At 45.8% G+C, this 12,440-nt stretch overlaps 2 protein-coding genes across 2 annotated transcripts in view; one reads left to right on the forward strand and one right to left on the reverse strand.

Moving 5' to 3' along the window:
* Positions 1-12,440, reverse strand: part of LOC308311680 (uncharacterized protein) — a 200,881-nt gene that overhangs the window by 175,766 nt on the left and 12,675 nt on the right. The window lies entirely within an intron of this gene.
* Positions 581-4,416, forward strand: LOC308311350 (E3 SUMO-protein ligase ZBED1-like). Its single transcript, XM_080758035.1, has 2 exons — positions 581-712; positions 2,187-4,416. The coding sequence occupies exon 2, from the start codon at positions 2,214-2,216 to the stop codon at positions 4,293-4,295; it is 2,082 nt and encodes a 693-aa protein (XP_080614161.1). The 5' UTR covers positions 581-712; positions 2,187-2,213; the 3' UTR covers positions 4,296-4,416.

A 12,440-nucleotide genomic window follows, 5' to 3' on the forward strand; every position in this document is an offset into this window, starting at 1 on the left:
GGCATTTATTTCAAAGATACAGGGTACAAGTAAAAAATAAAATAAAATATTGGCATTTTAAGCATGCGAATACAGACAAAAACTTTAAAGTGGCTTTTGATTGATTGGAAATGTTATTTCACAGTAGGCTAGAATGGGTATATTTCAAACGAAAGCGCACTGCAATATAATTATTTGGTCCATTTCACGACAAATGTTATTGGATTATAATAATTAGGCTATATGCGGTGTTGTTGTTTAATTAGGCTAGTGTACGTGTTGCTATTTTAACTCCTATATGTTTAATGAAATGCAAAGTAAGGATGAATGTAGCCTAATAGATAGTTAACAGACTATAACCTGAGAGACCTCTTAAATTATGATAAATTCATAACAGACTGACTGTCCGAGCAGCCAACAGGCAACCAGCGCCATCTAGCGTCTAGATGGCGTTTCATATCAAGGTCCATTCATTCGGCATTTTGTCACTATTTCGAGTTACGTGAACCACGTGACCGGCGCTGTTTTCTCCTTCCACGGAACCGACGACAATAGGACTGCGCTTTTCCACACGGAGGCTCCACAGAGACGGACGCTCCGCGGCGGAAGCAGCAGAGTGTAGCCGACAGAATAATGTGGCTGTTGGATGTTATTCTGCCTCTCATCAGACTGTATCTGTGTGGAGTCAGAGTTCTGCTATATCAACTCTTCAACAGATCCTTCACACTGCCAGGTAACGGCATGCATGCATTCATTGTTATTGTTTATTGTTTCTTTATCTAATATACTCTATTTTGATCCCTAAGAACTTATCAGTACGGGGTCCCTGCTTCATCTCTGTCAGCTGCTATAAAGCAACTAAGCAAGGGGTCTCTTCTGGCATTAGCAGCAGCTCTTCCCGGGGTCCACAGACAGAAATAGCATTACATAATATCAAAACATTTTACATGACAGACAGTATGAGAGAACAGTACAAATTAAAATCTATAAATAAAAAAGTAATACAAAAAATACAACCAAAAATGTTTAAGAATCAATAATCATTGCAGTTCTGAATCATTACATCAATATAACATCTTAATGATGTGATCTATGCCAGGGGTTTGTTTTGTTTTTGTTTTTGTTTGTATGTTTTCCAGGCCAAGGACACCGACAGTTAGCTGATAGACTTGTCACAAGCAAGTCGCTTGTGGAAATGTCCATACACACAATTCAAATAACTACAAAGACCTTCATTGTTAACAGATCAGTGTGTGCAATGTGTTGTGTCTGTGTATAAAACAATAAATCATACTGGGCTGTCTGTGTCTTTAAAAGTCAAGCACATTGACTTTTGAATTTTATTCCCTCTTAAAGCAATGGTATCTCTCTCAATCTTTCCACTTCAGGCCCCTACGATAATTATTGTAGGCTTATCTTTCAGAGTCGGTGTAGTTTACAGGCTGCGAGGCAGCTTCCTCAGTTGTCGGGTGCAAGTATTCCCAGCACCCAGGATGCCATTGGTTTCCACTTGATAAAATAATAGTGCTAGAGAGCTATGTATAACCGACACCGCGCTGAGCTCTGAAACAATGCAGTCATTAATACCTTCTAACCGTGCTAAGGGCTTTTAGTCTGAAACATGGTAATCTGTCAAAGAATGCATGCTAGTGAACTGGTAGTACTGGCGTCAGCTTAAGTCTCTGTTGATTATCCTCCAACAGGCAGTGGTTCCCAAAACCCTTTTAGCGTGTGACCAAAAGAGAGACAACTTGCCGCTTTGTGAGCTTGTAGATCTTCTATTTTCACTAATTGTTTTTTCCTTCTTTTTTTTAGCTGGTAATTATTTGATTTTCTGGTTTTATTAATGAGATACTTTTGAAAAATGTTGTAATTGTTTTTAAGTGATAAAGTTGTGATTATTTATTTTAACGTTAAATCTATATATATTGAGAAGCTGCATTATTTAGGACCATATACTGTATATAAGACCTTGAATAATGCAGCCTCTCAAGGCCTTTAGTGTAGATTAGTAAGGCTTACAGTAAAATGAACTCATCCTTGACCTTTGCCAACAGTGCCAATCAGTGCTTGAAAAGGGGAAAGTGTGAATTGGTTTAGATTTTTTTTTATTTGAACTACTTCAGGAGGATAAAAATGAAATAACCAAAACGGTAAATGAATCTACCGTTTCAGCTCAAATGTTTATATTTCACCATTCTCGTTAGGTGCTACTCAATAACCGAGGCAGCTAAATGGATTGCCTTCCAAAGGAAGCCATGGAAGGCCGAAGCGCCGGAGCCGCCGCGTCCTCCGGCCTCAATCTCGTCGCACACCCGAGGGCAAAGAGCAAAGTGTGGAAATACTTTGGCTTCGACACGGACGCGGACGGCTGCATACTGCACTGGAAGAGGATTTACTGTCGCATATGCATGAGCCAGATCGCGTACTCGGGCAACACCTCCAATCTGTCCTACCACCTGGAGAAGAACCACCCCTTGGAGTTCAGCGAGTTCGTGAAGAGCAACACGGATCACATGCGCGAGGTGTTCGGCACGTCGTTCCCCAGGATCAAGCCCGAGTCCTCGGGCCTCTCTCTGAAGCCGCTGCCCGACACCAACCTGCGGCAGAGCTTGGGCTACGAGAACCGACGGCACAACGACCTGACGCTCGCCGTCATCAACTTCGTCTGCGAGGGCATGTATCCGGTGTCCGTCGTAGAGGAGCGCACATTCAGGACCTTGCTGAGGACGGCCGACCCAAGGTACTCCCCTCCGAGCAAGAGCGACCTGGCGGTCAAAATGCTTCCGCAGATGTACTTTCACGCCCGCGACGCCGTCCTGACGGAGGTGGCCGGCGTGGTGAACTGCGGCGTCACCACGGACCTCTGGCAGAGCCAGACCCAGAACCGAACGTACATCTCCCTGGCGCTGCACGCCGTCAATCACAACGCCGCCACTGGCTTCTCCGTGACCAGCAAGTGCCTCAAGACGTTCGAGGTGCGCGAGGACAACGCGGCGGAGAACATCACGAGGGCCATGTACGAGGCCTTCGTCGAGTGGGGGATAACGCACAAGGTCAGCGGCGCCACCACCGACGGCTCCCTGGACGTGGCCAAGGCGTGCTCTCTGCTGGAGCTCTCGGTGCAGATGCCCTGCCTCGGGCACGCCGTCAACCGCGGCGTGGACGAGGCCTTCGAGCTGCCGCGCATCGACGGCTTCCTGGGCCGCTGCCGCAAGCTCGTCGATCACTTCCGCGAGACGGCCGTGGCGATGTACCTGCTGAAGGAGAAGCAGCGGCAGCACGGCCTCGCGCAGTGCGCGCTCACCAAGGACCGGAGTCGCTGTTGGCTGTCGACGCTGGCCATGCTCCGGCGGCTCAAAGAGCAGCAGCTCGCCGTGATGGCGACGCTGGTGGAGTGCACCGAGAACCACCACTTCAGCTTCGGCGCCGGCGACTGGGCCATGGCGGAGGGCCTGATCGAGGTACTCCAGCCGTTCAAGGTGGTGGCGGACATGATGACGTCCTGCAAGTATCCCACCATCAGCATGGTGAGGCCCGTGCTCCACATGCTGCTCAACACCACGCTCAAGGCCAAGGACGGGGACCTCAAGGAGGTCGGCATGACCAAGGAGGTCATTTCCAAGGCGCTGTCCGGCACCTACTCGCAGACGCAGGAGATCAGCACGTTCCTCAACATCGCCACGTTCCTGGACCCCCGCTACAAGCGGCTGCCCTTCCTGTCGCCGCAGGAGCGCTCGCGCGTCGAGGGCAACGTCATCGAGGAGGCCAAGGCCATCCTGGAGAAGCAGGGCTCCGAGCAGCCCTGCCCCGACGAGTTCTCCCTGTCGTCCGACGAGCCGCCCAGCAAGAAGCACGCGCCCGGCGGCGCGGAGGCCGCGGGCGGCGGCGCGGCGGCACAACCGGACAACCCGCTGGCCGCCATCTTCTGCCAGTCGGACTCCGACCAGAGCCAGGCGGAGCTGCACGCGCAGGTGGTGGAGGAGCTGAGCAACTACAAGTCCCAGCGGATCCTGGGCCTCAACGAGGACCCTCTCCTCTGGTGGTCCAACCACGCGGCTCTGTTCCCCACGCTGCCCAAGGTGCTGCAGAAGTACTGGTGCGTTCCCGCCACCAGCATCCCGTGCCACCGGCTGTTCAGCGTCTCGGGAGCGGTGCTGTGCGGGAAGAGGAACCGCATCGCCCCGGCTCTCGTGGACCAGCAGGTCTTCCTGTACGAGAACTCGCGCAGCTACTACGAGCCGGAGCCCACCGACGACGACTTGGAGGACAGCGTGTGGGACTGCAACTATATTCTGGGTCAGCCACTGGAGTAGCGCGGCCGGTCGCCATTCCAAATTTAAAGTCGACGGTTAATTGTCACACAAAACATTTGCGATTAACAATTTTAAGTGTTTTTTTTTTTTTTTTGCGTTGCACATTTCTTTTTGTCTTTTAGGCATCAAAATCACAAATTGCACGTAATGCAACTTAAAAACAAAAGGAAAAAACAGAAGAGGCTATTGGAGAACCTGAGTTGGATTAGGGACACATGCAGGGATGCAGGACAATGTCACTATGACAGCACGTTGTGCAATTTGTTTCTTTCCATGGGGGACGGGCTTTAAAAACTGCACATCCTCCCATCTCCACAAAATGTTCATGTATGACATCATTTAACTGCAGATTGATGGACACACACATATATATATATATATATAGACAACACGGCAGTAAAAAGTTACAGCTACAGCAAATAACATCACAATAAAGACGCCGACAAACAAATATGAATTCTTCTTATTATTCTTATTAAGTATACAGATGTATACACCCTATACAATCATCCTGCCTGGTGCAGAACAAGAGACACCGTAAATAAATATAAAAGTATATCACAGACGTATAACACTATTCTACAGTATGTAGAATAGTGCCTGATGCAGAACCTGAATAAAGAGTAGCAAGGTAAGCCTATAGTTGTCATTAATAACAAAGAGTTAAGAGACGTTAAGAAGTGGTTTCCATGGGCGTGAGGCACATTAAAACAGGCATGTCCTATCCTTCAAAACATAATATGATTATTTAAAAACATGTTTCATTATCAGATCGAAGAGATGCATATCATAATCTCAGGGCTGAAATGATGCTAAATAAATGTGCGGGTGTAATTAGTTTGCTCTTTCTTTATGGTTCTACTGTGTAGGCCTTCTTGGAACGGTTTATGTATGCTTCATCATGCCTGCCCCCTTTTTTGTTTGCGTGTTGTTTAATGTGCACATTATACATTTTTTTAATTTGATTTAGATATTGTATTTTGCATTTCTGTCATGTGGAATATTTGTTAGTAACCATTGTAAAATGCTATGCATCCACAATCATATAAAGACATTATTATTATTAATTGTTGTTTAGTGTCCGAGACATAAGAACACCTATTAGCACTGGATTGACAATTACATTTGAACTGGGGACCCCCCCAAAATAATTATATTTGAACTGAGGACCCCCTAAAATAATTTATTTTAACTGAGGACCCCCCCAAAATAATTATATTTGAACTGGGGACCGCCCTAAAATAATCATATTTGAACTGGGCACCCCCAAAATAAATATATTTCAAATGGGGACCCCTTGTCAGGGTTGTACATTTAGTTTGACTCGGTTCCACAGATAAATATTGTGAAAATAGCCAATCTGCTATTTCTTTCCATTGTTTGACCAGTTTTCATAGTTATAGTTTATTGATTTTTTTTTTTATGCAGTAATGGTCTTTTTGTTTTGTTTTTAGGTCTTAAAATCCTTACATTGTCACCTTACTGTCATCTGGGGACGCCCAAAGGTTGAGCACCACGTCCACTGTTTTATGTCAATGCTTCATGCAGCCAAATATGGTCAGGTAATAGGGCTGATTCATACTCCTATTTTACCGCTGTTTCAGCGCTGTAGTGCCGAAATTATTTCGGCTCGTCAGAAACTTTCAGTAGCACCGAAGAGCCGACTTAGGACGGTACCCCCCCCCCCCCCCCCCCCCCGAACCTCAAATGACGTCACATTGTAGGCTCTACAGAGCCGAACCGACTTTTATTCGGCTCTAAAATAGGAGTATGAATCGGCCCATATCCTCACTCACCAGGAGCCTGACGAATAAACCGTCAGAAAATGCATTGGCCAATATCTTTTGCATCAAACTATTCATACAGTTGGTTCCCCATATACTTACAGGTGTAATTAAATGAAAAGTCGACCAAATAAATGGATAATTTTATTTATGTGGCTGTATCGCTCCAACATATTAGTGACGAATAAAGGACTACATTAGAAAGTGCTCCTGGTGTCTAAGGACATTATATATATTCGAGAAAACAAAGGTCTTTAATCCCGTTATACCATAATAGTACGTGACGTTTTCTGTTTAACCCATTTATGCCGAATCTACAAATGCATTGCCTTCTAAGTCGGTAGTACTCAAAAATAGCAGATGTACAAGCTCGTATCGTGGAACAGGTGGTGGTCCTCAAACTGTGCAATTTCAAGGGTCCCCATAAATCTTTTGAGAGTGTAGAAATGGAACCAAACGGACCCGTAAGGGTGAGTTTGGTTCTATTCCTACACTCAAGCAGATCTACAGGCGCACAACGCTGTATGTTTTTGAGCTTGTTTTTGTTTTTGCCAGAAAGGGGATGCTGGGGATTTCAAGTGCTTTACAAAGTCACACTTTGAATGTCCTGCCATGATAATCGTGATTTATATAATTTCCATATGGTCCCATGATCCATACCACTGGGACTACCGTTTTGGAAAGGTCAACTTTGTGTAGACAATCTCCTCCCTCTCTCTTCTCACACAGCTTTGCCCAAGCAAAATGGAAGGGTTGCCATAGTGACAGGGGGTGCTCGTGGCATGGGCTACGAGACAGCAAGACACCTGGCAGGCCTTGGCATGCATGTTGTACTAGGTAGGTTGTACACCCGTCAATTCATTTCTGCTCCACTAAAGTCTAGATTAATGTTTGAGGGCGTGTTCAATATATGTTCCCCCCCCCCCCTCCTTTTGCTCACACATTTATCAGTTTTACTGTTATATTCCTTGCTCTCATATTGTATACCTTCTCTATTGTCTGCTGTAGTGGACTACTGGACTTGTTTGTGTGCTGTGTCTGAGAGCCATGCATCCAGTCAAATTCCTTGTGTGTGAATGCACTGGATTCGGCCAATAGACATTAATTTGTCCCTATAATCCCAAATGTTTCAAGTGGAACAGAAAATAATTGAATCACAAAACAAACGCAGCATTTCCAAATGTAACTCCTGGCCTTTCAGTTGATTTGATAGACATCAGTAACATTAAATTTACTGCCTGAATTAATAATTTGTTATTTTAATATATAAAAAATATATATAATTAATTTACTAATCAACTCGGTATTACTTAAAAAGAGAGCAGCCTTGTGATTGTTTATATAATGGACTATTCTGTTAATTAATCTTTACATGATGTAATTACTAAATGTAATTTAGACCTTTAACATGACATAATTTATGATCTGTCTACAAGCTTGTGTTGTGATTCTTGTGAACATATGTAGATTGACTGTTTTCACCACTGTTTGCCGCTTGGATTCAGGTGGTTTAAACCAGTGGTTCCCAAAGTGGGGTCCGGGAACCCCCGGGGATCCTTGAGGGAGTTCCAGGGGGGACCCAGCTAAATGATAATTTGGAACCAAATGGACCCTTCTCGGTCTAGAGCTACAGACCCTAACGGGTCCATTTGGTTCCATTTGTACGCTCTCAGAGTTAAAATAACGTTGATTTTAAAATATAAATTGGGGTTTCAGAGATAGAAATGCCATGGAATGGGGGGTCCGTAGACTAATGCATGTCAAACTGGGGGTCCTTGAAATTAAACGGGTTGAGAATCACTGCTAGAGCTGTAAAAATCTTCTCTTATGGGGGTCCCTGGCACATCTCTTCAAATGGGGGTCCCACGGGCTAATTGGTGTCAATTTGGGTGTCCTTGACATGAAAAGGTTTGGGAACCACTGGTTTATTAAACAGTTAAAGCTGTGTAGTGTGTTCAGAGTGTTTGTTCAGATGGAAATAGTCCTGAAATGTGTTTTATTTTCCCCAAAGAGCTGGAGAGACGGTGTGAGACCACTGTTACTGAACAAACACTTTAAATATTGGACTCCCTGAGTCTATACATACTAATACAGTCAAGCCCTATAGCAGGGACGGATGATTTTCATTGCTTAAGCATGTAACTTTATACATTCGTGGGACATAATATGCCACGTAGTTGTTAAAGAAAGTTACAGAGTGCTGCTTTAAATTAAGACTATTAATCACGTATACTCGATTGGCGTTTCATGCCTTCGAAAACACGAATGCAATGAGCGTTGGCGTTGTGATTGGTCGAGGGGTTTGATTGGCGGCGGGGACTGCGTCTGCCTCTCTCTCTCTCTCTGGTCGTCTTCATCTTTAGCTGGGAACGAGGAAGAGGAGGGACTGGCGGCCGCCCGCAAGATCCGCGATGAAGGCAGCGAGCTGAGGAAAGGTAACTAAGTCACTAAGTACATTTACTTAGGTACTGTACTTGAGTACAGTTTTGAGGTATTGCTTTTTTTTACTTTATTTGACTATTTCCAATTTCCAATACTTTTACTTCTACTGCACTACATTTCAGAGGCAAATGTTGCACTTTTACTCCACTACAACTATTTTAAAACTTTAGTTACTTACGGTATGTAGAGTTTGATTATTATTATTACAAAACATACATTAACCACTTCAGTCCATTACATTTCTGCCATTTGAAAATAGCCGCATTGTGAGCTTAAAGATCAGCTATTTTCAAAAGAATATACTTTTGAAACCTTTAAATGGGACATTCTGCACAATGAGTACTTTTACTTTTGGTACTGATTTTTTTTTTAAACTTGTAACAGTATTGCATTATTGATACTTTTACTTACTGTAAGTAAAAGATTTGAGAACTTTTTCCGCCACAGGTAATAATAATCATCTCAACGTGTTGTACCTTTCTCCCCCAACTCACCGTAAACGTAATTCCGTTGAAGCTCTCTGCATGTGCTGCGCTCTAAATCTGGTTCTCACACCGGCCTCTCATAATTAGTGTAACACACACAGGCATCTTGTTTGAATGTGGGAAGCGTGTGAATTAATTAATAATGGATTGCATTTTTGCTTTTCCAAGTGCTCAAAGAGCTTCACAATGGTCCATTCATTCATACATTGGTAGGTGAAGCGGCGAACAGTCGAAACCAGCGTCCTCACTTCTCACGTTCACACACCAAGCTAGCTAGCACCGACCGGCTCATTGGAGGCAATGTGGGGTTCAGTGTCTTGCCCAGGGACACTTCGACATGTGGACAGGAGGAGCCGGGATTCAAACCACCGATCCCACGGACCATTGGACGACCTGCTCTACCTCCTGAGCCACAGCCGCCCCCGAATTGACTTGATTATGTGCTGTGCTCACTTCCACAAAGACCTGAGTGCATGGTGAAAACTGACTCCCCGGGGGTGAAAGGTTAATAAAGCCTGTACTGGAGCGTGAAGGATTATGGTTTCGCTGCCATAAAGCATATTTTTTTATATGCCATAAAGCATATTTTTAATGTTTTACTAAGCCTATCTTTCTTCTCCCACAGCTGAGTTTATGTTCCTGGACTTGGCCTCCCTGAAATCCATCCGACAGTTTGTTCAGAAGTTCAAAGACAGAGGCCTGCCTCTCCACGTCCTGGTTAACAACGGTAGGGTCCTTCTGTATAATTATGTCTTGTGTTCTAGTGTTGATTTCGTTGACTAAAACCATGACAAAAGGTTCGTCGACTACCTGAGTACTGAAGAAAACCAAATAAAAACAAAATAAAAACTAAGCTTTCAGGTCGTCTGAGGCGTCCCAGACGACCTGAGAGGCCTGGAATGGTTCATGATGTAGCTTCTCATTAACGCATTTATATAATATTATATATGTGTGTGTGTGTGTGTGTGTGTGTGTGTGTGTGTGTGTGTGTGTGTGTGTGTGTGTGTGTGTGTGTGTGTGTGTGTGTGTGTGTGTGTGTGTGTGTGTGTGTGTGTGTGTGTGTGTGTGTGTGTGTGTGTGTGTGTGTGTGTGTGTGTGTGTGTGTGTGTGTGCGTGCGTGCGTGCGCGTGTGCGTGTGCGTGTGCGTGTGTAGCCGGCGTCATGCTGGTCCCCGAGCGGCAGACGGAGGACGGCCTGGAGCTGCAGTTCGGTCTCAACTACCTGGGTCACTTCCTGCTGAGCAGCCTTCTGCTGGACGTGCTGAAGCGGAGCGGACGGCAGGGCTGCTGTGCCCGCGTGGTCACCATGTCCTCGGCCACGCACCACGGAGCCACGCTCAACATGGACGACCTGCTGAGCCGGTGAGAGAGACACTAGCCTCGGGGGGGGGAAACCGGGCTTTCATTTTGCGTTCGCATTCGGCTCAAAAAGAAAAGCTTCTGGGAAACACATTGAAAAATCTGGCATAGGAAGTGGCAGCCAACTTGTATTTCGCTAAACCAATAACGGTGCAGAGGGGCGTCGCTCCGATATATCGGTGAACCAGTAGATTCCACCGTCTGTTTTTGCCGGCAACTTGGGAACCCCATTGGCCGCTTTTCCTTTGACTTTGCGTGAATCAACAAGTCTGTTTCAAGAGACTAGAGTCCGAGGGGTGCCCAAAAGGTAGATCGCGATCTACCAGTAGATCACAAAGGCTGTGCAGGTAGATCACAGGACAAAAAACTATTTTTGGAATCTGCCACTTGAGTTAAAGGTGACTTGATTGATTGACAATGCAATATTTTGTTGTCAACAGTGTTGCTGTGCACAAATTAAATACAGAAACCCCCTAACTATTAGATTTCTCCCCCTCTATTTCCAGTGCATTTGTCCTATATGTATTGCCAGCGCCCCTATTTTAAAGCCCCCTCAGGTACATAATTTAAACTATTTTCACCAATGGTGGGTAGATCTTGTTGAACTGATCATGTTTTAAAGTAGCTCTCACGTCATAAAGGTGTGGGCACCCTTGGACTAGAGTAGACGGATATAAATAAATGCAGATATAAACTCTTGTTTATCTCCTTTTGTTCTCATGATGGCCTACGTCACCTCGTAGATGACTTGGGCAGAAGGTGATTTTTCATTTCTTCTTTACTGAAAACAGCAGGCCAGGAGATGAGATGAATGTGTGTATATCCGGCAGGTCAGAGCCATGCAGCCAGGGTGTGAGAGGCTGGCCTGGAGCGTGATAGATTAGAGTGGTCTACTGGTTCAGGGGCCTCTCCAAGGGCCGGCAAAAGTCCAAGGGCCGCAAGCTAAAAATGTCAGTATTATTTTGAAACGCTTAAGAATATGTTTTTAACAGACTACACGACTAGTCTAAAAATTAAGGAAGCACACAGTAAAAAGCCACATTTCCATCTTTTAAGGCCAAACCCCAATGATCAAAAACATTGTGATTAATGATGAAGTTACAAAAATGACTCTTCATTCACAAAAATGTGAAGAGAACATATAATGAACAGATTATTATCACAGGTGAATAAATAAGTAAGTGGTTAATACTCAGCTGACATCAGGCCATGTCACTTTCTCTTGGAACGAACAATACTATAGCCTACCTATACAATCTTGTTCGAAACAATGAAAATAACTAATCATATTCAATTCAATCGTATTGGTAGCGAGCATGGCGTGCCGCAGATACATTAAGCAGGGGCCACGTGCGGCCCACGGGCCGCGCGTTGAGTAGCACTAGTTCAAGGTGATGATGGGGTGATCCTCTTCACCGATGACATAGACAGAGCACAGAAGTCTGATGTAATTCATGCATCCTACCTGGGTCAGGAGGAACAAGTGGTTCAAGAAGTGGTTTAAAAAATACCCATTCTCCCTGTGCCCTCTGTAAGGCGGTGCTGCTACAGCGCGCACGGCGCCTACGCCCAGAGCAAGCTGGCTCTGGTGCTGTTCACCTACCGCCTGCAGGAGCGGCTGACCGCCGGGGGCTGGCCGGTGACCGCCAACGCCGTGGACCCCGGCATGGTGGACACGGCGCTCTACGATAACCTCTGCAGCCCGGCGCACGTCGCCAAGACGCCCGTGGCCAAGCTGCTCTTCAGGGTACGTAGCCTGTACGATAACCTCTGCAGTCCGGCGCACAGGACGCAAAGATGACCGTGGCCAAGCTGCTCTTCAGGGTACGTACCTGTACGATAACCTCTGCAGTCCGGCGCACAGGACGCAAAGATGACCGTGGCCAAGCTGCTCTTCAGGGTACGTACCTGTACGATAACCTCTGCAGTCCGGCGCACAGGACGCAAAGATGACCGTGGCCAAGCTGCTCTTCAGGGTACGTACCTGTACGATAACCTCTGCAGTCCGGCGCACGTCGCCAAGACGCCCGTGGCCAATTAAGCTGCTCTTCAGGGTACGTACCTGTACGATAACCT

Source organism: Protomyctophum bolini (genome assembly GCF_963924005.1).
Source record: "Protomyctophum bolini genome assembly, chromosome: 24".
Lineage (NCBI taxonomy): Eukaryota > Metazoa > Chordata > Actinopteri > Myctophiformes > Myctophidae > Protomyctophum > Protomyctophum bolini.

Bases quoted from the DNA above. Each gene is read 5' to 3' on its own strand.
- LOC308311350 (XM_080758035.1), top strand. From the start codon at position 2,214: ATGGATTGCCTTCCAAAGGAAGCCATGGAAGGCCGAAGCGCCGGAGCC.